Source organism: Melanerpes formicivorus, unplaced genomic scaffold, assembly GCF_026170545.1.
Source record: "Melanerpes formicivorus ecotype bairdi unplaced genomic scaffold, bMelFor1.0.p_v2 SCAF_117, whole genome shotgun sequence".
NCBI classification, from domain to species: Eukaryota; Metazoa; Chordata; class Aves; order Piciformes; family Picidae; genus Melanerpes; species Melanerpes formicivorus.
This window is the reverse complement of record NW_027142469.1, coordinates 261,974-285,463: the sequence shown is the minus strand read 5'-3', so window position 1 is coordinate 285,463 and position 23,490 is coordinate 261,974. Positions and strand designations below refer to the sequence as shown.

Below are 23,490 nucleotides of genomic sequence, written 5' to 3'. Positions count from 1 at the left end.
CTCATTTCTCATTCCTGGTGTTAGGAGCACCCACCTTCTCCCTCTTGAAGTCCCATTCTAAGATCCACTTCTGCAACATTGCCTACAGAAAGAGCAGGCAACTAAAACACTCAGTCACTGTGCCAACCAGATGCCAAGAAGCAGCTTTCACTGTGCACACCACATTGCACAGTGCTGGCCACACTTCACCTCTCTCATCACACTGCAATTACTCCACCCCCAGTGCATCAACACTACAAGTGGGGATTTCATGTCCAAGAGTCACTCTCTGAGAGTGCTAGCTAAAACTCTTAGGTGCTCATAGAAAGGGGAAGTAAGTTTAACATTATCAAGACTCCATTGTGCCAGAGCTCCCAGAAAGGGGAAGTGTGTTCAACATCACCAATATTCCACTGTGCCTGTGTGCATCTGTAGTACATGTATCAATGTAATGAACATAAAACAGAGAAGAGCAGCCTAGGAGAGATGTGGAGGTGCTGGAGCCAGGGCAGAGGAGGGCAAGGAAGCTGGGAAGGGCCTGGAGAAGAAATCTGATGAAGAGCAACTGAAGGAGCTGGGGATGGGTAGTGGGAAAGAGAGGAGGCTGAGGGGAGACCTCCTGGCTCTCTACAGCTCCCTGCAAGGAGGTTGTGGAGAGGTTGGTGCTGGTCTCTGCTCCCAGGTCATTAGTGACAGAAGAAGAGGGAATGGCCTCAAGCTGCAGCAGGGCAGGTTTAGACTGGACAGTAGGAAGCATTTTTTCCCAGCAAGAGTGGTGAGGGCTTGGAATGTGCTGCCCAGGGAGGTGGTGGAGTCCCCAAGGCTGGCTGTGTTTGCAGGTGGTTTGGCTGTGGTGCTTGGGGCTGTGGTGGAGGTTTGACCCTTGTACAGAAGGGTTCTGGGTTGGCCTTGGTGATGCTGAGGCTCTTTTCCAACCTGAGTGTTTCTGTGATTCTGATTCTGTGATTTTCTTTTCTGTAGTGTATTTCAATCTTTTGCTGGCTCACCAGAAATTTCTCATAAAAATAACTTAGGAAACAGAACTGGAAAGCTGTATTTAAGCATTTGTCCTGTTTTAATAAGTTTTCTAAATCTCTTTGTGAATCTGAAGTCAAATTCAGCTAACAGTCTATAGGATTATGAGGGTGGTGGAACACTGGAGCAGGCTGCCCAGGGAGGTGGTCGGGGCCCCATCCCTGGAGATATTCAAGGTGAGGCTGGGCAGGGCTCTGGGCAGCCTGAGCTAGTTGGGGATGTCCCTGCTGACTGCAGAGGGGATTGGAGTGGATGACCTTCAAAGGTCCCTTCCAACCCAGCCCAGTCTATGATTGTAAGTGTTTCTGTTTTCATAGGTCAGGGTCTATCAAGTCAATGTTCTCATTTGGTATTAAACAAATGTATTTCAGGACAGTCATGGAGACAGTCCAGAAGCCATGAGACTTTTTTGAAAGTCTGAATGGATTTGAAAATTATTTTTCTTCTAACTAAAATGAAAATCTACCCTCTGTGCTGCTTAAACATCTTGCATTCCAGCCTGTCATCAGAGGGCATTACTGACCTTCAGGTGACATGAACTTCAAGGTCACAGAACCACAGAACTGTCAGGGCTGGAAGGGACCTCAAGGCTCAGCCAGTTCCAACCCCCCTGCCATGGGCAGGGACACCTCACACCACAGCAGGTTGCTCACAGCCACAGCCAGCCTGGCTGCAAACACCTCCAGGCAGGAGGCTTCCACCACCTCCCTGGGCAACCTGTGCCAGGCTCTCACCACCCTCATGGGGAACAACTTCTTCCTAACATCCAATCTCAATCTACCCATTTCTAGTTTTGCTCCATTCCCCCCAGTCCTATCACTCCCTGACACCCTCCAAAGTCCCTCCCCAGCTTTCTTGTAGCCCCCTTCAGATACTGGAAGGCCACAATTAGGTCTCCTCAGAGCCTTCTCTTCTCCAGACTGAACAGCCCCAACTCTCTCAGCCTGTCTTCATAGGAGAGGAGCTCCAGCCCTCTGCTCATCCTCCTGGCCCTTCCCTGGACTCTTACATCTATTTCTACATGTCATGCTAAATTGAAATACTTTATTAACTAATGCAAGCACTGCCAATGCAGCTCTGATACACAACAATCCTCTACTAAGGGGGGAAACAAAACGTTTAAGAATGATTGAGTTTGTAACTGTGTGAATAACAAATGGGAGAAACACCTAAGCAAGAACACCTGAGCAGACAAGCTGCACAAAGCATTTTCAAGGCATGGCTGAAGATGTAAAATGCAAAACCACACCAAACCCCTTGGAGACACAACCTGTAAACAACCAGATACAATCCATAGCCCAAATGAAGTTAGAAATGCACTTCCTAAAGATGAGATACAAAACTCTGGCAAGCCTGTGGCTGAAGCTTGCATGCATAAAGCACTTGCCACTGACAACATGGTCATGCACACCTTCAAGCTAAATGCAGCCCTTCTTCACATCTCTTTTCCATACTTGAAACCCTCCCACCACGGCAAGGGGACAAAGCCATGCTTGTTCAACTTACATCTTTTTCTGACCGATGGGGGAACATCGATGATTGGCTGTAGTACATGTTCTCATCATGGTAGTCACCATCAACCCCCTCTACAAACTTCTTCCTTGAAGCACCAAACATGCTGTTTGTCACCTAAATAAGAAGAAAAATGATTATATATCACAGAAACACAGAATGATTGAGGCTGCAATAGACCTCGGAGATCGTCGAGTCCAGCCTATGACCGAACATCCAACCTAAGCCTCCCCTGGCACAGCTTCAGGCCATGCCCTCTCCCCTTGGCACAAGTTGCCTGGCACAAGAGCCTGACCCCCACCTGACTGCAACTTCCCTTCAGGGACCTGTAGAGAGTGATAAGGTCCCTCCTGAGTCTCCTCTTCTCCAGGCTGAGCACCCCCAGCTCCCTCAGTATCACAAAGGTTGGAAGAGACCTCAAAGATCATGGAGTCCAACCTGTCACCACAGACCTCATGACTAGACCATGTGTGGCCGGTTGACGTTGCCCCCTTAAGAAAGGGAATATGGTGGACGGAAGTTGGTAAACGGAAGGAATAGTCTAAACTAATTTCATTGGACGAGTGGGAGGAAGCACTTTTCGGAACTGGGAGTGAACTGGACATTTCCAGCACTTCTCAGTCAGTCTTGCTTCCGCCTCTTCTTCAGGCAACAGCTTTCTGTCCTGGGCTTTCTGCCAAGGCTCCGGCCTTGAGAGAAAAACAGATAACAGGCCTGTATTAACTCTTTTCCAATTAACACAAACTGCTTCTAACATTTTTTTTTCTTTCCTCTCTTTTCTCTCTCTTCCTATCCCACTCTGGGGAAAGGGGGGAGAGAGGGGAGAGCGGAGGTGGGGAACCCCCTCTGTCCAGAGGGGGGTCACTCTCATTTCTGTGTTACTCTGTTGTATATCTTTGTATATATTGTAGATATTGTAAATTTGTAAATAATCCCCTGCAAACCCTACATCGCTTTGTAAATATAGCTCCACTGCTTTGCTAATTCAGCTTGCGAGTTTTTTTTCCTTTCCCTTCAATTTTTTTTCCTTTTACTTTACAAAGGGGGAAGGGAGGAGGCTTCTCGGCCTTGCCCTTCCAACCCACCACATTTTTTTTTTTATTGGCGTACCCAACGTGCGGCAGATAATTAGTTTAATTTATTATTTGATTGATTTAGTGTTTTCCAGCTGAATTAGCAAACATGAAGGTATTGTGGTTTGTGGAGCGATTATTCTTTTCAATTTTTGGGGCTCTGGTTTACAGATATTGTTTGGGTTTGATTTTGGATTACCTGGGTAAATATTTGGTGCGGACAATTTATATGTGGGTTATGTATAGAGTTAAATTATGGTATGGAAAATGTATTAATTTCCTATGGCCAGTGAGATACAGGAATGTTACCTCCACCACTCTCCCAATTGAGATAAAGAGTTTTAAGATTCCGCCTGAGGAGACAGTAACTTTAGGTGATGCCTGGGATCCAAAGGTGATTTATTTCATGTGTATAATCCTGCTCTCAGTGATAATTAACGTGTATCTCCTGATTTCTTTACGGCGAGAGAGAAAGGTGTCCAGAGCTTGTTTTGTTATTAAAACTAGATCAAAAAGAAAACGCCGTGGCTCTCGATCAGTCCCAGAGTCATCTAGTGACGAGGACTGTGCGGAATCCGTGTCAGTTAAAAAGAAGGCTAAAAAGTTAATTGGTAAGGCAGCTCTAAATGACTTTGCTGATTCTGGCAAGCAGCCAAGGGCATCGGCTGGTATCAACATGGCACCTACTCCTTCTCCCACTCCTTCTCCTTCTTCTTCTTCTCCGTCGGCCATTAATGGAGCAACGTCACTTCCACCCACTCCCTCGGTGGGACCGGAAGTCACTGCCCCAGCAGCTGATTTATCTCAGGACCTGTCAGCTTCCATTAAGGTGGCTGTAAATTCAAACACAGCTCCAGTTAAGGTGGCTCCTTTAAAGACTAGAGCTGGAAAGGGCAAAGATGGAGAAGAAGAGGAGGAGACTGATCCTGGTGAGGGGCCCTCTACTCTAAAAGATCCTGCTCAGGAGGAAGAGAAGGTTTGTTTTAAAGATCTAGCTAACCTAGTGAGATCAAAGCAGGATAGAGATGAAGCTAGGAAAGCAGCTGGCAAAGGTGGTTCTCAGCTTAAAGAGATCCTTAGGAGAATGACAGCAGGATTTTACGGGCAAAGAATTCAGGGAGATGAAGATGAAGATGATATTACAGACTGTTCGTCACCACGGGAGGAATTGAGAAATGTCCGTAAAGATTTCACCAGGGCAGATAAGGAGCCAGTTCTAGCTTGGCTTAGTAGATGTTATGATACAGGTGCTTCAGCTCTAACAGTTGGAGACAAGTCAGCAGCTCAGTTAGGAACTCTCTCAAGGGACAATGGAATAGATAGACATCTAGGTGAAGCTCTCGGTAAGGTTAATCTGTGGATACGCCTTTTAATAGCGGTTGCCCTGAGATACCCTTCCCGAGATGATCTTCCCTGGAATCCTAAACCCTGGACTACCATAGATGAGGGAATTAAGCGCTTGAGAGAATTTGCTGTTAGAGAGCTACTCTATGGTGAACATGAAACTCTGAATCCTGATGACATTCCTGTGGGTATTGGTCTTGCTAAAAAGATCATCAAACTTGCTCCTTCTAATTATGCAAACATTCTGGCAAGCAGAATTGTGTCAAGAAGTTATGGTGGAGCTTCTCCTACGGTTGGCCAATTCAGTGATCAAATGAGACAATTGGAGGATAGCATGACACGTGGTTCTTTGGTTTCAGCCATTGAAACTCTGTCTGGAAAAATTGAAAATTGCATGAAGGATCTAAAAGATTCCATATACCAATTGGCACAGAAGGATAATTTCAATTCTTCCTCCAGGTGGGTACAAGTTTCATCTGTGAGGAATACACGTCCTCCAAGGAGGTCATTCCAAAACAGGACATTCCAAAACAGGTCATTCCGAAACAGACCACCAAGGCAATCACGCAGAACTATTTGGATAACTCTGCGTGATCAGTTTGGTGAGAACATGAACCGCTGGGATGGCCAACCAACTTCTAATCTTTTCAGGAGACTGAGGGAATTGCAAAGTGGCAGAACCCGAGGTAGCAATACCAGAAGGGTAGCTGTTACTTCCACAGTTCCCCAGAACGACTCTTATAGCTCCAATAGTGGCTCCAGTTATAACATGCAAAGTTATAACCCTGCACAATATGTGCAATGCACATGTGCACATGTTCCCCATAACTAGGGGTGCCCTGCCTCCCGCCAGGGGGAGGAGAGGGATAACAGAGATAATAGAATCTATTGGGATGTGTACATCCAGTGGCCTGGCACTTCACAATTTCAGAAGTACAGGGCCTTGGTTGACACAGGAGCTCAGTGCACCATAATACCATCAAATTATCAGGGATCGGAGTCTATAACTATTCTGGGAGTCACTGGTGGATCTCAAGAGTTAAGTAAGGTAGAGGTTAATATAAGTTTAACTGGTAAACAATGGAGGAAGCATACAGTTGTGACCGGACCTGACGCACCTTGTATTTTGGGAATTGATTTTCTGAGAGAAGGGCGTTTCAAAGACCCTAGAGGTTACAAATGGGCTTTTGGAGTAGCTTCTATAGAAATTGATGGACAAAAATTGAAGCTGTCTGCCAGACCTGAACTTTCTGATGAGTCTGCAGTTGTGGGACAACATAAGATACAGGACATTAAATTGCCGGTTGCTTCTCAGACTGTGCATCACAGACAATACAGAACCAACCGTGACTCTTTGTTGCCCATTCAGAATCTGATTCGTCAGTTGGAAAGTCAGAAAGTCGTCAGCAAAACTCATTCACCTTTCAACAGTCCAGTGTGGCCTGTGCGGAAGCAGAATGGAGACTGGCGTCTGACGGTAGACTACCGAGCCCTGAATGAAGTAACACCACCTATGAGTGCAGCAGTACCAGACATGATGGAGCTACAGTATGAGCTGGAATCCAAAGAGGCCAAATGGTATGCCACCATAGACATTGCTAATGCATTTTTCTCTATTCCCATAGCAGAGGAATGCAGGCCTCAGTTTGCTTTCACCTGGAGAGGAATCCAGTACACTTTCAACAGGCTGCCAATGGGCTGGATCCACAGCTCAAGCATCTGTCATGCAGTGATCCACGATGCTCTGGAGAAAGGCGGTGCTCCAGAACACATCCAGTTCATCGATGATATCATCGTCTGGGGTAAAACTGCTGAGGAAGTCTTCAAGAAAGGTAGCAAAATCATTGACATTCTTCTGAATGCAGGTTTTGCCATCAAACGAGACAAGGTGAAAGGACCTACCACAGAGATTCAGTTTCTGGGAGTGCGATGGCAGGATGGACGCCGACACATTCCAGTGGATGTGGTAAATAGAGTCTCTACCATGGCAAGTCCCACAAACAAGCAAGAGACCCTACGTTTCTTGGGGATAGTGGGATTTTGGAGACTGCACATTCCTGGATACAGTCAGATTGTGAAACCTCTGTATGATGTAACTCGAAAGAGAAACCATTTCCACTGGGGACCTGAACAACAAGCAGCCTTTGACCAAATAAAACAAGAGGTGATTCAAGCAATGGGTCTGGGACCTGTCCGAGATGGTCCAGACATTAAGAACATTTTGTACACGGCTGCAAGTGACAATGGTCCAACCTGGTGCTTGTGGCAAAAAGCTCCAGGTGAGACACGTGGACGACCTCTTGGTTTCTGGAGTCGAGGTTACAGAGGTTCAGAGGCTAATTATACTCCAACAGAGAAAGAAATTCTAGCTGCCTATGAAGGAGTAAAAGCATCTTCTGAAGTGATTGGAACTGAATCACAACTTCTTCTAGCTCCCAGATTACCAGTTTTGAATTGGATGTTCAAAGGCAAAGGTTCCACACCACATCATGCCACAGACTCAACCTGGTCCAAGTGGATGGCTCTGATAACACAGAGAGCTCGAATGGGAAATCTTGAAAGACCTGGTCTAGTGGAGGTGATCTCAAGTTGGCCTGAAGGCATCAACTGTACTAAACCTCCAGAGGAGAAAGTAACTCGTGCTGAGGAAGCTCCTCCTTACAATGACCTTTCTGATGATGAAAAGAAATATGCTTTGTTCACAGACGGTTCCTGTCGTCTTGTTGGAAACAAGCGAAGGTGGAAGTCTGCAGTGTGGAGTCCAACACGCCGAGTTGCAGAGGCGAAAGATGGAGAAGGAGAATCCAGTCAGTTCGCAGAGGTAAAAGCTGTCCAGCTAGCTCTCGACGTGGCTGAACGTGAGAGATGGCCAAAGCTTTATCTCTACACCGACTCATGGATGGTAGCCAATGCTCTATGGGGTTGGCTAAAGAACTGGAAGAAGAGTGGTTGGCAGAGGAAAGGAAAACCCATTTGGGCAGCCAACCTATGGCAGGACATTGCTAACCGAATCGAGAGAATTCCAGTGAAAGTGAGACACATCGATGCTCACATTCCTAAGAGCAAAGCTACTGAGGAACAGCAACACAACCATCAGGCAGATCTAGCTGCAAGAGTTTCTCAAGTAGACATGGACTCTAATCTTGATCTCGACTGGAAACACCGAGGTGAGATATTCTTAGCTCGGTGGGCTCACGATTCGTCAGGACATCAAGGCAGAGATGCAACATACCAATGGGCTCGTGACAGATCCATAGACATTTCCATGGATGCTATCACACAAGTCATCCATGACTGTGACATTTGTGCTGCTATTAAGCAGGCAAAACGACTTAAGCCCTTGTGGTATGGTGACAGATGGTCCAAGTACAAGTATGGTGAAGCTTGGCAGATTGACTACATCACTCTACCACGTTCTCGTTCTGGTAAGCAATACGTGCTTACTATGGTAGAGGCAAACACTGGATGGTTGGAAACTTATCCAGTTCCACATGCAACTGCACGCAACACCATTCTCGGTCTGGAGAGACAGATCCTGTGGAGACACGGAACTCCAGAGAGGATTGAGTCAGACAACGGAACTCATTTCAAGAACAACCTTGTAAAGAACTGGGCAAAAGAGCACGGTATTGAGTGGATATTCCACATTCCCTACTATGCACCAGCTTCAGGGAAGATTGAACGCTACAACGGTTTGTTGAAGACCACTCTCAAAGCCATGGGAGGTGGATCTTTGAAAAACTGGGAAAAGCATTTAGCACAAGCAACCTGGCTGGTAAATAGTAGAGGTTCAGTGAACCGAGCTGGACCTGCACATTCAGATTTGCTACGGAAAGTAGAAGGTGATAGAGTTCCTGTTGTTAGAGAAAAGAACCTGCTAGGTAAAACTGTTTGGGTATTTTCACCCTCAGGAGAGGCTAAACCTGTCCGAGGGGTGGTTTCAGCTGAAGGTCCGGGTCACACTTATTGGGTAATGCAAGAGAATGGTGAAATTCAGTGTATTCCACAAAGAAATTTAACTTTAGCTGAAAGAGGTTAATTTTGAACTGCTGCACAGCTACATCACGTCCAAGAGGAAGAATCAACAAGGAATCTACGGTGCACGAACCCTGAGATCCCTGAGAGCCCTGAGTCAACTAAGAGACCCTGAGAATCCCTGTTTCCCTTTTCTTCGCTTCATCAGTGAAGGAATGAACTGTTTTCCATTTTTCTCATTTTCTGATTTTCTTGGACTTTTGAATCATCTACATCTGAGCATAGCCGGAATGGACTATGAACTTTACTCACAAACTGTAAATATCGTTTGGGATTGGATGGACAGTATGAACAGCCAATGAAATTGTTTAGAAGGGGTGGATTGTGGCCGGTTGACGTTGCCCCCTTAAGAAAGGGAATATGGTGGACGGAAGTTGGTAAACGGAAGGAATAGTCTAAACTAATTTCATTGGACGAGTGGGAGGAAGCACTTTTCGGAACTGGGAGTGAACTGGACATTTCCAGCACTTCTCAGTCAGTCTTGCTTCCGCCTCTTCTTCAGGCAACAGCTTTCTGTCCTGGGCTTTCTGCCAAGGCTCCGGCCTTGAGAGAAAAACAGATAACAGGCCTGTATTAACTCTTTTCCAATTAACACAAACTGCTTCTAACATTTTTTTTTCTTTCCTCTCTTTTCTCTCTCTTCCTATCCCACTCTGGGGAAAGGGGGGAGAGAGGGGAGAGCGGAGGTGGGGAACCCCCTCTGTCCAGAGGGGGGTCACTCTCATTTCTGTGTTACTCTGTTGTATATCTTTGTATATATTGTAGATATTGTAAATTTGTAAATAATCCCCTGCAAACCCTACATCGCTTTGTAAATATAGCTCCACTGCTTTGCTAATTCAGCTTGCGAGTTTTTTTTCCTTTCCCTTCAATTTTTTTTCCTTTTACTTTACAAAGGGGGAAGGGAGGAGGCTTCTCGGCCTTGCCCTTCCAACCCACCACACCATGGCACCAAGTGCCACATCCAACCCCCTCTTGAACACCTCCAGGGATGGTGACTCCACCACCTCCCTGGGCAGCACATCCCAATGACCAACAACTCTCTCTGTGAAGAATTTTCTCCTCACCTCCAGCCTAAACTTCCCCTGGCACAGCTTGAGACTGTGTCCTCTTGTTCTGGTGCTGGTTGCCTGGGAGAAGAGACAAACCCCCATCTGACTACAACTTCCCTTCAGGGACTTGTAGAGAGTGATAAGGTCCCCCCTGAGCCTCCTCTTCTCCAGGCTGAACACCCCCAGCTCCCTCGGCCTCTTCTCAGCACTTTCCCTCCAGTCCCTTCCCCAGGCTGGCTGCTCTGCTCTGGACCTGCTCCAGCACCTCAAGATCTCTCTTGCAGTGAGGCTCTGAAAGGTTATACTGCATTAAAACAGCCTTTCCCTCCACTGCACTGCCCACTCCCATCACTAAGTATGGTTTTACTAAATACTTAGCATATTTGTAAACCATATTTAAGGATTGCCCAAACCTCTCCCCCCCCCTTTACTAAACATCCGAAAATTCCTCTTTAAAGATCTTCTCTGCACATTGTCAACCTCATGATTCTTTCCAGTGAGTTTCTTCATGTGACAGAAATTCATACTTCAGAAAGGACATTGGTAGGGAGAAGAGACAAAATTCATCTCCTGGAAGGATCTTGGTTGGGTTTTTTGAGTCCCAAGACATTTCCCTGAGGCTTATTTAAAAACCTGCAGAATGGCAGAAAACCAAAAAGCAAAACCTCTCAGTTTTTCACAGCATCACAGAATGTTAGGGGCTGGAAGGGACCTCCAGAGCTCATCCAGTCCAACCCCCCTGCCAGAGCAGGAGCACCTAGAGCAGATCACACAGGAACCAGTTCAGGTGGGTTTTGAGTATCTCCACGGAAGAAGATTCCAAAACCTCCCCTTGGGTAAACACTTCTAATCTAAAAGAAGAAAGTTAGGGAAGGCTCTTTAGAGCTCAGCCACCTCAGAAGAAATAACAAACAAGAAAGAAACCTAAATAAGCCCTGAAATGACTCCCATGTAGCATCATTGCAGCTTTGGAGAAGCAGCTTTCAACTCCACTGTATGCACTCAGAGCTATCATTAAGTAAGAGAAGCTAGAGCTTAACCACACTCAACCACTTCAGCTCAGACTGCCAAAGTTGTTGCAGATGGCCCACAAAATAACTGCCAGATTTATTTTGCCTTTATTCCCACAGGCACACACCCAGGCAGAGCTGCTAAGTCAGGAACTAGAAACTCAAGAAACAGCAACCATGCAGCTGGTCACAGAACCTGCATTCATCACAAAATGTAATCCCCCTGCAAGGTCACAGAATCAAAGAATCAACCAGGCTGGAAAAGACCTCAGAGATCATCAAGTCCAATCTATTCCCTAATACCTAACACCTCCTGACAACTAAACCATGGCTCCAAGTGCCACATCCAAGCCTTTTCTGAACACCTCCAGGGATGGTGACTCCACCACCTCCCTGGGCAGCACATCCCAATGGCCAATTACTCTTAATGGGATTAACTTCTTTCTAGGATCCAGCCTAAACTTCCCCTGGCACAGCTTGAGACTGTGTCTTCTTGTTCTGGTGCTGCTTGCCTGGGAGAAGAGACCAACCCCCTCCTGGCTACAACCTCCCTTCAGGCAGTTATAGACAGCAAGAAGGTCTCCCCTGAGCCTCCTCTCCTCCAGGCTAAGCAACCCCAGCTCCCTCAGCCTCTCCTCACAGGGCTGTGCGCCAGACCCTTCCCCAGCTTTGTTGCCCTTCCCTGGACACATTCAAGTCTCTCAATGTCCTTCTTAAATTGAGAAGCCCATAACTGGACATTGGACTCAAGGTGTGGCCTAACCAGTGCTGAGTCCAGGGCAGAATGACCTCCCTGCTCCTGCTGGCACCACACATCCCTGCAGCCCCTACTGCATGCAGTGCATAGTTCTACATCTGACTCTTATTTACATCAAAATATCCACACCTCTGGTAAACTGCTAAGCTGTCTGGCTATGAAACGCTGTCACAGCACAGTGTGGGCTAACCTAACATGTTCATGTTCAAGCCACTGAGACTGCACATACTGCTCAGCCCTCAGCAGCTCACCGAGTTTCCTGTCCCATGCAAGGAGACTGCAGAGAGTGCAACCAACAGGATGGGAACCAACCCTGAGCTACCACCCCACATAACATACCTGCATAAGGATCTTTAACACCTTGAAAGTTAAATCACACAATCAGTAAGATTGGAGGAGACCTCAAAGATCATCAAGTCCAACCTGTCACCCAACACCTCCTGACTACTAACCATGGCACCAAGTGCCTCATCCAGTCCCCTCTTGAACACCTCCAGGGACGGTGACTCCACCACCTCCCTGGGCAAAGGAAGCTAAGGTATAGTTATCTTATCAAAGCCTCTTAGACACAAGATTTACTATCTCCACTACTGACAGTGGTAGTTAAACTGTAAAAAGAAACCCAAACAAACAACAAAACCCAAACAAAAAGAATGAAACCAGATCAACCACAACATTACCCCCACCCAAACCAAACATAAACATGAAACCAAACCCACCCATGAAAAGAAACAACCAAAGGGAAAAGCCACAACCAAGCAAAGGGGAAAAGCCACAAGCAACCAAAGGGAAAAACCACAACCAAGCAAAGAATAGAATAGAATAGAATAGAATAGAATAGAATAGAATAGAATAGAATAGAATAGAATAGAATAGAATAGAATAGACCAGACCAGACCAGACCAGGTTGGAAGAGACCTTCAAGATCATTGTGTCCAACCTATCATCCAACACCACCCAACCAACTAAACCATGGCACCAAGCACCCCATCAAGTCTCCTCCTGAACACCTCCAGTGATGGTGACTCCACCACCTCCCCAGGCAGCCCATTCCAATGGGCAATCACTCTCTCTGTGTATAGAACTTCCTCCTAACCTCCAGCCTAAACCTCCCCTGGCACAGCCTGAGACTGTGTTCTCTTGTTCTGGTGCTGGTTGCCTGGGAGAAGAGACCAACCTCTGCCTGTCTACAACCTCCCTTCAGGTAGTTGTAGAGAGCAAGAAGGTCTCCCCTGAGCCTCCTCTTCTCCAGGCTAAGCAGCCCCAGCTCCCTCAGCCTCTCCTCACAGGGCTGTGTTCCAAACCCCTCCCCAGCTTCGTTGCCCTTCTCTGGACTTGTTCCAGCAAGTCAACCTCCTTCCTAAACTGAGGGGCCCAGAACTGGACACAGGACTCAAGGTGTGGCCTAACCAGTGCAGTGTACAGGGGCAGAATGACCTCCCTGCTCCTGCTGGCCACACTGTTCCTGATGCAGGCCAGGATGCCATTGGCCCTCCTGGCTGCCTGGGCACACTGCAGGCTCCTGTTCAGCCTACCATCGACCAGCAACCCCAGGTCCCTCTCTGCCTGGCTGCTCTCAGCCACTCTGACCCCAGCCTGTAGCACTGCACAAACCACAACCAAGCAAAGGGGAAAAACCACAACCAAGCAACGGGGAAAAACCACAACCAAGCAAAGGGAAAAAAAACACAACCAACCAAAGGGGAAACAACACAACCAACCAAAGGAGAAAAATCCACAACCAACCAAAGGGGAAACAACACAACCAACCAAAGGGGAAAAACCACAACCAACCAAAGGGGAAACAACACAACCAACCAAAGGGGAAACAACACAACCAACCAAAGGGGAAAAACCACAACCAACCAAAGGGGAAACAACACAACCAACCAAAGGGGAAACAACACAACCAACCAAAGGGGAAACAACACAACCAACCAAAGGGGAAAAACCACAACCAACCAAAGGGGAAAAAACTCAACTAACCAAAGGGAAAAACCACAACCAACCAAAGGAGAAAAATCCACAACCAACCAAAGAGAAAAAAATCCAGCCAAAGGAACCCCCCCAAGCAAACAAAGAAACACAAAACACCAAACAAAAGTAATCAAGCCCCCCCAGGAAGATTCATCAAGGTTTTGAAAGTTCTTCTGCACTACCTGAGGCTCAGGCTTCAACCAGAAATTTTCAAACAGTTATGCTTGTTGACTACAAGGAGAGTAACTTTCAGCCTGAAATCCTCTTATCCCTCCTGCCCCAAAATTACTCTGAAATTTGAATAAGCCACACTGCAGAATGTCATCTTTACTACCAAAGATTCCAAGGCAGTATTTAATGCCTTGGGTGTGCTCCTACACCAGCAACAACTTAACCCCACGATTTCAGAATCACAGAGTTATTGAGGCTGGAACAGACCTCTGAGATCACAGAATCACAGAATTGTCAGGGCTGGAAGGGACCTCAAGGCTCAGCCAGTTCCAAGCCCCCTGCCATGGGCAGGGACACCTCACACTACAGCAGGTTGCTCACAGCCACATCCAGCCTGGCTGCAAACACCTCCAGGCAGGAGGCTTCCACCACCTCCCTGGGCAACCTGTGCCAGTCTCTCACCACCCTCATGGGGAACAACTTCTTCCTAACATCCAATCTCAATCTCCCCATTTCTACTTTTGCTCCGCCCCCCAGTCCTATCATTACCTGACACCCTCAAAAGTCAAGCCCTGCCCAGTTCCTGAAGGCATCCTACAGGAAGGCTGCAGTGGGACTTGTCATGATGGTGTCTAGTTACAGAACAAGGGGAAATGCTTTTAAGGTCAGAGAGAGCAGGTTTAGACTGGATCTTGGGAAGAAGCTCTTCAGTAGGAGGGTGATGAGGCTCTGGAATAGGCTACCCAGGGATGCTGTGGGTGACTCCTGTCTGGGGGTGTTCAAGGCCAGGCTGGATGAGGCCTTGAGGATTTGAGGTGTCCCTGCCCATAGCAGGGAGGCTGGAGTAGAAGATCTCTGAGGTCCCTTCCAACCTAAGCCATTCCATGACCTAACACCACCACTAGACCATGTCACTAAGTGACATTTCAAAGTCATAGGTGTTCTGAGTAGAAGTAAAGCCAACACTAAGGATGCCTTTAATACAGCTGTAATCACTAACTGGTCCTAAAATGTTCAGCTGAGCAAAAGCCTATTCCACAACTCCCAGAAGAAGGCTGCAAGTTTTTGGACTACTGCTGTCTCCAGAGAAATGTATCATCTGTTCACAGGCTCACAGGATGTTAGGGGTTGGAAGGGAGCTCTAGAGATCATCCAGTAACCCCCACCCTGCCAGAGCAGGACCACCTGAAGGCATGGCACACCTTCTCCAGATAAAACTTTGGTTTTGGTAAAGACTATAAACCACAAGTGCAAGTTCCAGCTGCCAAATTGCTCCACTGCATTCAGCTGACTCTCATGCCTGCTGCAAAGCTCTTCATTACACTATCAGCATACCCCACTGTACTAATCCCCTCACAATGCAATTATCACCTACCAGATGGGATGGAGCATTTAACAGGCTAAGGGGATTATCTTGTCCTTTGCTGTGCCAGAGTACAGTGTGGAGAGATGAGCAGTTGCCTCTAACCACTGTGAAAAGGATAGTGAAATGCTCAGGTGAAGTTACCAGGGACTTGAGCATCTCCCCTGTAAAGACTGAGAGCCCTGGGGCTGTTGAGTCTGGAGAAGAGAAGGCTGAGAGGGGATCTGATCAATGTCTATCAATAGCTGAGGGCTGGGGGTCAAGTGGAGGAGGCCAAGCTCTTTTGGGGTGTCCACAGCAGTAAGCCAAGGACCAATGGAGACAAACTTGAACAGAGAAGGTTTCAGCTCAGCATGAGGAGAAACTTCTTTGGTGTGAGGGTGCCAGAGCCCTGGAGCAGGCTGCCCAGAGAGGTTGTGGAGTCTCCTTCCCTGGAGCCTTTCCAGCCCTGTCTGGATGTGTTCCTGTGCGACCTGTGCTGGATTCTATGCTCCTGCTCTGGCAGGGGGGTTGGACTGGAAGATCTTCAGACGTCCCTTCCAACCCCTAACATCCTCTGATCCTATAATGGAGCAGAAGATCTGAATAGAGGAGAAAACCTTTTTGCACACTCTTGTCTGGTCTGACATATCTAAGCCAAGAAGGAATGTCCTAAACTGAATCTATTACATGTTGTCTGTGGAGACTTTCCAACCCCACCTGGATGCATTCTTGTGTGGACTACCCTGGGTCATGCTGCTTTGGCAGGGGGGTTGGACCCAATGGTTCTCTTGAGGACCCTTCCAACCTCTAATATCCTGTGAGCCCCCAGGCAATGAGCAGCTGAGCATTTCAACCAGCAGCTCCTCATGAGTCTAAGAAGGTTTCAGTGCTCCTTTAAAACAACAACTGGGACGAGAGGACTCCTTCTGCCACGCAGCCTTCTCTTGTGACCCATAATCAGAATAACAAGATGTAGTGGTGCTAGAAAGCAAGTCTGAAGCATACACCACACTGTGCTAATGCAGCACCTAACCCTGAAATATGCAGTGCAGGAATTGTGTAAGGGGAATACATGATTTTTGTCTTTGACCCTGCAGCTTTTAATCTTATTTACACAAAGTTCACACATGGCTGGCTACACATGCTGGAAGGATTTCTGAGTCAGTGGGGGAAGGTCAGAGCTCTCAGCCTTAAAATACACACTTGAAGCTGCTGCAAGAAAGCTAGTGTGGAGAAATAGGAAGTCCACATACTGAAGAGCTGAAGAGATTATTTTAAACACTCTCAACTAAATTTAAATTGCCTATGAACTTTCTATATTAATAATAGCAAAAGACAATAGCCCAAGGCATCCTGGCCTGCATCAGGAACAGTGTGGCCAGCAGGAGCAGGGAAGTCATTCTGCCCTGTGCTCAGCACTGCTTAGGACACACCTTGAGTCCTGTGTCCAGTTCTGGGCTCCTCAGTTTAGGAAAGATGCTGAGATGCTGGAAGGTGTCCAGAGAAGGGCAACAAAGCTGGGGAGGGGTCTGGAGCACAGCCCTGTGAGGAGAGGCTGAGGGAGCTGGGGTTGCTTAGCCTGGAGAAGAGGAGGCTCAGGGGAGACCTTCTTGCTCTCTACAACTCCCTGAAAGGAGGTTGTAGCCAGGTGGGGGTTGGTCTCTTCTCCCAAGCAACCAGACTAGAACTAGAGAACACAGTCTCAAGCTGTGCCAGGGGAGGTTTAGGCTGGAGGTGAGGAGAAAGTTCTTCCCAGCAAGAGAGATTGGCCATTGGGATGTGCTGCCCAGGGAGGTGGTGGAGTCAACACCTCTGGAGGTGTTGAGGAGGTGACTGGATGAGGCACTTGGAGCCATGGTCTAGTTGATCAGATGGTGTTGGGTGATAGGGTGGACTGGATGATCTCCATGGTCTTTTCCAACCTGGCTAATTCTGTTCTATTAAAAAACTGATCAGGGTTATGCCCTGAGGACTGATGAAGCACACAGGTGTTAGTATGGAGAGCACAGCCATTAAAACAAAAGAAATCAAGGAAACTTTTCACATTTAGATTGTATCTTGATATTTATTTGCAGCCCCTTGTTCTGCACAACTCTCTGCAGGTTTGTTTTGAGGCACCCCAAAGAGCAGAACAGCACATTGCAGGCTGCAGCAGATGAGAGGAAGGCTGGAGGAGCCCTGCCTGCAAGCCAGCTGCATGGCTGTGCCCTTTGAGCACCTTCAAACCCTTTCTGCAGACGCTGGCACTCCTTGCCAGCAGCATTCTGTAAGCAGTTCTGGGCTGCTGAAGGTTGCCGAGCGAAGCAGCGGCGTGCAGTGCTCCATCCCTCCGCGCTGCCACCGAGGGAAGCAGCGTCGGCACTGCAGGGCATTCTGGCAGCTGCTGGCAGCCCTAACAAGATTTCCCTTTGCTGGGAAGAACTGCCCCTTGTTCTCAGGGTGCACCAGAGCAGGGATCACGACAGAGGCTCGTGGCAGTGCAATTCACGCTGCTGTCCAGCCCTGTCACACAGCTAACGGCATGACAGAGTGAGGCAGACCAGCAACGGAAAGGACAGGATTGACGACTGAAGCTGCAGCTGCTGCAGCCAGGCTGCTTATTTCTTGCTGCTTCTTAGGCTAACACCAGCAGCCAATTAATCTACTTTTCAGTAGTTGCCAGTGACAGTAGATGTCTGGCAAACTTTTGAATCAAAGCACACAGCCCCATGAACACTTCCATTACAGCGGGTTTATGCAGTAACAGTGTCAGATGCTTGCCAACTTAGCAGGAGGCATCTTCTGATCCACATGAACTTACTCCAGTCTTCCCTAGCATACTCATTAGCTGCTCATCCTACCTGCATCTCCACAGAGAAGACAATTAGAATAGAATAGAATTAACCAGGTTGGAAAAGAGCTTTGAGACCATCCAGTCCAACCTATCACCCAACACCATCTCATCAACTAAACCATGGCACCAAGTGCCTCAGCCAGGCTCCTCCTAAACAGTTTGAGGGATGGTGACTCCACCACCTCCCTGGGCTGCACATCCCAATGGCCAATCTCTCTGGCTGGGAAGAATTTCTTCCTCACCTCCAGCCTAAACTTCCCCTGGCACAGCTTGAGACTGTGTCCTCTTGTTCTGGTGCTGCTTGCCTGGGAGAAGAGACCAACCCCCACCTGGCTACAACCTCCCTACAGGGAGTTGGAGACAGCAAGAAGGTCTCCCCTGAGCCTCCTCTTCTGCAGGCTAAGCAACCCCAGCTCCCTCAGCCTCTCCTGATAAAACCCTATAGCAGCACAATTTGTAAGAGCCCCAGAATGTTAGAGGCTGGAAGGGACCTCGAAAGATCATCCAGTCAAGGTGTGAGAGTAACTGGGACTGTGCTAGCCATAGGCAGATCTGCAGATGGAACTTTGTTACTTACTTGCTAGGACATGAAAGCACCAGGAAGCCTCAAACACAAAAGCCTGCACCTCCTCTTTCATGGACTGATAGCTCTGTGTCTGATCAACCAGAAAAGTAAACACAGCCACCTTCATGCAGCACTCATAAAAACATCTTAAACCTTTTGGAAAGGAAGAGGGTTTTGTACCTTTAGAGTCTAGATTGATGAGGTGAAAGGTAGAAATCAACTCTTGTATTTAAGTCACAGCATCACAGAATGTTAGGGGTTGCAAGGGACCTGGAAAGCTCAGCCAGGCCAACCCCCTGCCAGAGCAGGAGCACCCACAGCAGATCACACAGGAACACATCCAGGCAGGGCTTGAGTATCTCCAGAGAGGGAGACTCCACAACCCCCCTGGGCATCCTGCTCCAGGGCTCTGGCACCCTCACAGGGAAAACATTTGCCTCCTGTTTCCAGGGCACTTCCTCTGCCTCAGCTTCCACCACTGCCCCTTGTGCTGGCATTGGGCATCACCCAACAGAGCCTGGCTCCAGCCTCTGGGCACTCACCCTGCACAGCTTTATCAGCAGCAATGAGGTCACCTCTCAGCCTCCTCCTCTCCAAGCTACAGAGCCCTCAGCTCCCTCAGGCTCAGAGTCATGTCCATACACCTATACACAAACACTTAGGCCAATGCAACCTCACAGAGGTGGTACTCCAGGTGAATGGCAATTTCACTAAGTCTTCTCAGCCTAACTTCATACAGAAGTCCTGTATGTACAGTCCTGTAACTACTTTTCATGGTCTGCTGTGGGAACTCTCTCTTCTCGTGCACAGGACACATTGGCAGGGTAACCAGGCATTAAAAACAGGGAAATGAAGCATGTTTGTCAATTCATCCTTGAGCATAACACTGCAAAACCACAGAATTCCCCCTGGCAGACCCCTGCACCAAATATTGTTAGAAAAGAGTGGTGGTAACAGAGGAAAGGCAAGGAGCTACACATCAGGATGGAGTTCAGAGAACTAAGCAGCCCTGTTGCCACAAGCCATGACCAATTACAGAATCACAGCATGAATCAGCTTGGAAAAGACCTCAGAGATCAACTCCAACCTATCACCCAACACCATCTCAGCAACTAAACCATGGCACCAAGTGCCTCAGACAGGCTCTTCTTAAACACCTCCAAGGATGGTGACTCCACCACCTCCCTGGGCAGCACATCCCAATGGCCAATTACTCTTAATGGGATGAACTTCTTTCTATGATCCAGCCTAAACTTCTCCTGGCACAGCTTGAGACTGTGTCCTCTTGTTCTGGTGCTGGTTGCCTGGCAGAAGAGACCAACCCCCACCTGGCTACAACCTCCCTGCAGGGAGTTGGAGACCGCAAGAAGGTCTCCCCTGAGCCTCCTCCTCTCCAGGCTAAGCAACCCCAGCTCCCTCAGCCTCTCCTCACAGGGCTGTGCTCCAGACCCCTCCCCAGCTTTGTTGCCCTTCTCTGGACATCTTCCAGCAGCTCAACATCTTTCTTCAACTGAGGAGCCCAGAACTGGACACAGGACTCGAGGTGTGGCTTAACCAATGCTGAGTACAGGGGGGAGAATAACTTCCCTGCTCCTGCTGGCCACACTGTTCCTGATGCAGGCCAGGATGTCATTGGCCTTCCTGGCCACCTGGGCACATTGCTGGCTCATGTTCAGCCTCCTGTCAACCAGTACCCCCAGGTCCCCTTTCTGCCTGGCTGCTCTCCAGCCACTCTGACCCCAGCCTGTAGCACTGCATGGGGTTGCTGTGGCCAAGGGGTAGAACCTGGCACTTGGACTTGTTGAATGCCATCCTTTTGGACTCTGCCCATCTGTCCAGCCTGGCAAGGTCCCTCTGCAGAGCCCTCTGAAGTAAGCAGCCCTGTTGCCACAAACCATGCCCAGTTCTGATCAATCAGATGAACACAAGCAGTGTTTCAAAGATTTCCCCACATGCAAATCACAGCCACTGATCAGACAAGGCCTTCAAATTCTTCTGTGGAACATTTCTTAACAAGCTCCAGCACGGAGGAACTAAAAGCACAGGACAAGGGTAAAGAACTCGAAGCATCTAATGAGCAGCTTGCTGTGGTCATTGACCTTCATCCTGCAGCTGAGTAAAGAACATCTGACAGCCACCCATACTTATTAAGACATTAAGAAAAAGAAAATGATACAAATAAATAATAATAATCACAGAATGTTAGGGGTTGGAAGGGACCTTGAAAGATCACCTAATCCAATCCCCCCTGCCAGAGCAGAATAGAAGGGGAGAGGGGAGAGGGGAGAGGGGAGAGGGGAGAGGGGAGAGGGGAGAGGGGAGAGGGGAGAGGGGAGAGGGGAGAGGGGAGAGGGGGAGAGGGGAGAGGGGGAGAGGGGAGAGGGGAGAGGGGAGAGGGGAGAGGGGAGAGGGGGAGAGGGGAGAGGGGAGAGGGGAGAGGGGAGAGGGGAGAGGGGAGAGGGGAGAGGGGAGAGGGGAGAGGGGAGAGGGGAGAGGGGGAGAGGGGGAGAGGGGGAGAGGGGAGAGGGGGAGAGGGGAGAGGGGAGAGGGGAGAGGGGAGAGGGGAGAGGGGGAGAGGGGGAGAGGGGGGAGTATTTCTCCAGTTCAAGAGGGACAGGGATCTGCTGGAGTCCAGCAGAGGGCTATGAGGATGATTAGAACACTGGAGCACTGCCTGGTGAGGAGAGGCTGAGGGACCTGGGGCTGTTTAGTGTGGAGAAGACTGAGAGGGGCTTTAATAAATGTTTATTAATATCTGAGGGCTGGGGGTCAGGAGGGAGGGGACAGGCTCTGCTCACTTGTGCCCTGGGATAGGACAAGGGACAAGCGGATGTAAGGTGCAGCACAGGAGCTTCCACCTCACCATGAGGAAGAACTTCTTGACTGTAAGGGTCACAGAGCCCTGGAGCAGGCTGCCCAGAGAGGTTGTGGAGTCTCCTTCTCTGGAGCCTTTGCAGCCCTGTCTGGATGTGTTCCTGTGTGACCTGTGCTGGATTCTATGCTCCTGCTCTGGCAGGGGGGTTGGACTGGATGATCTTTGTGGGTCCAACCTCTGACATCCTGTGATTTCTAAGGAAAACCTGGAGAAAATGTTGTCATCTTCAGCTGCACAAAGTATCTTCATCATCACTTATTATGTGATGCTATGATAGGATACGAAATTAGTTGAACAGCCTGAAGCAAACTGCAGTATTAAGAAAGGAAAACTAATTATGTTTTGTTTTGCAGTATTACTATAGGTAGTGCCCAAGGAGAGCTCACTCATGACATTAACACTCATGACACTAACAGAGCCAAAGCTACACTGAGAGGATACCACAAAATCTCCCTGCAGAATGGCTTTCAATCTGCATAGAGCAGAAAAAGAATGATTTGATCACTGCATTGCAACTGATTGAAGTCACCATCTTTGTAATACCTGAAAACTGCATACAATAAGAGAAACTAAGGTAAAAAGGAAACCATGTTTGGGTTTTCAGCAGGATGCTCACTTTCCTGCTGCTCCAAAGACTGCAGGATTGGTCAACATGCACACTATCATTACTCCAGAGCAATTACCACAGGTTAGGCCACACCTTGAGTCTTGTGTCCAGTTCTGGGCTCCTCAGTTGAGGAAAGATGTTGAGATGCTGGAAGGTGTTCAGAGAAGGGCAACAAAGCTGGGGAGGGGTCTGGAGCACAGCCCTGTGAGGAGAGGCTGAGGGAGCTGGGGTTGCTTAGCCTGGAGAAGAGGAGGCTCAGGGGAGACCTTCTTGCTCTCTCCAACTCCCTGAAGGGAGGTTGTAGCCACGTGGGGGTTGGGCTCTACTCCCAGGCAAGCAGCACCAGAACAAGAGGACACAGTCTCAAGCTATGCCAGGGGAGGTTTAGGTTGGAGGTGAGGAAGAAATTCTTCCCATCAAGAGAGATTGGCCATTGGGATGTGCAGCCCAGGGAGGTGGTGGAGTCACCATCACTGGAAGTGGTTAGAAAGAGCCTGGCTGAGGCACTTGGTGCCATGCTTTAGTTGATGAGATGGTGTTGGGTGAGAGGTTGAACTTCATGATCTCAAAGCTCTTTTCCAACCTGGCTAATTCTGTAAATTCTAGCTTTAGTCAGGTGCACTCTAAAGAATTCCTTAACAGGGCATATACAACAGCAAAGCCCAGTTTAAAAGATGAGGCAAGGAGCTACCACACTAAGTGCCTCAGAAACAACAAAATCCTTTCCCTCCCTCTGGTCCCAGAGCATGAAGTTGGAATTCAGCATTTTCTTGAATGCTGCAATACTCAGAGCAAATTGGTTAACAGTTGCAGCCAATTGTGCATATGGCTAAACTGCCAAGATGTATGTGCAGGCTGAAAGCCAGGTTCACAAAGGAGTGAACCCACCAAATGAAAATCACACTGAGCACAGGCAAATTGTTCCTCACAAAGACTTAAACTGTGACAGATTCTATGTAATGGACAGAGGAGAGGAGACTCAGACTGGATGTTAGGAAGAAGTTGTTCCCCATGAGGGTGGTGAGAGACTGGCACAGGTTGCCCAGGGAGGTGGTGGAAGCCTCCTGCCTGGAGGTGTTTGCAGCCAGGCTGGATGTGGCTGTGAGCAACCTGCTGTAGTGTGAGGTGTCCCTGGCCATGGCAGGGGGGTTGGAACTGGCTGAACCTCAAGGTCCCTTCCAACCCTGACGACTCTGTGCTTCTGTATTTGACCCAGAGGCAAAAGAGGAAACAACGACAAAAAAAGCCAACAGTTACAGAAATGTGCACTTCCTACTCTAAAAATTCATTCCTTTGAGAAGTAAGTCACAGAACCAGTTA

At 48.4% G+C, this 23,490-nt stretch overlaps 1 protein-coding gene across 2 annotated transcripts in view; it reads right to left on the bottom strand.

Moving 5' to 3' along the window:
- CNOT2 (CCR4-NOT transcription complex subunit 2) overlaps positions 1–23,490 on the bottom strand; it is a 128,651-nt gene that overhangs the window by 49,638 nt on the left and 55,523 nt on the right. For both annotated transcript variants that reach the window (XM_068167445.1, XM_068167444.1), the window contains exon 2: positions 2,521–2,643. In XM_068167445.1, coding sequence (XP_068023546.1) covers positions 2,521–2,631 — 111 coding nt within the window. In that variant the 5' untranslated portion in view covers positions 2,632–2,643. The remainder of the gene's footprint in view (positions 1–2,520; positions 2,644–23,490) is intronic.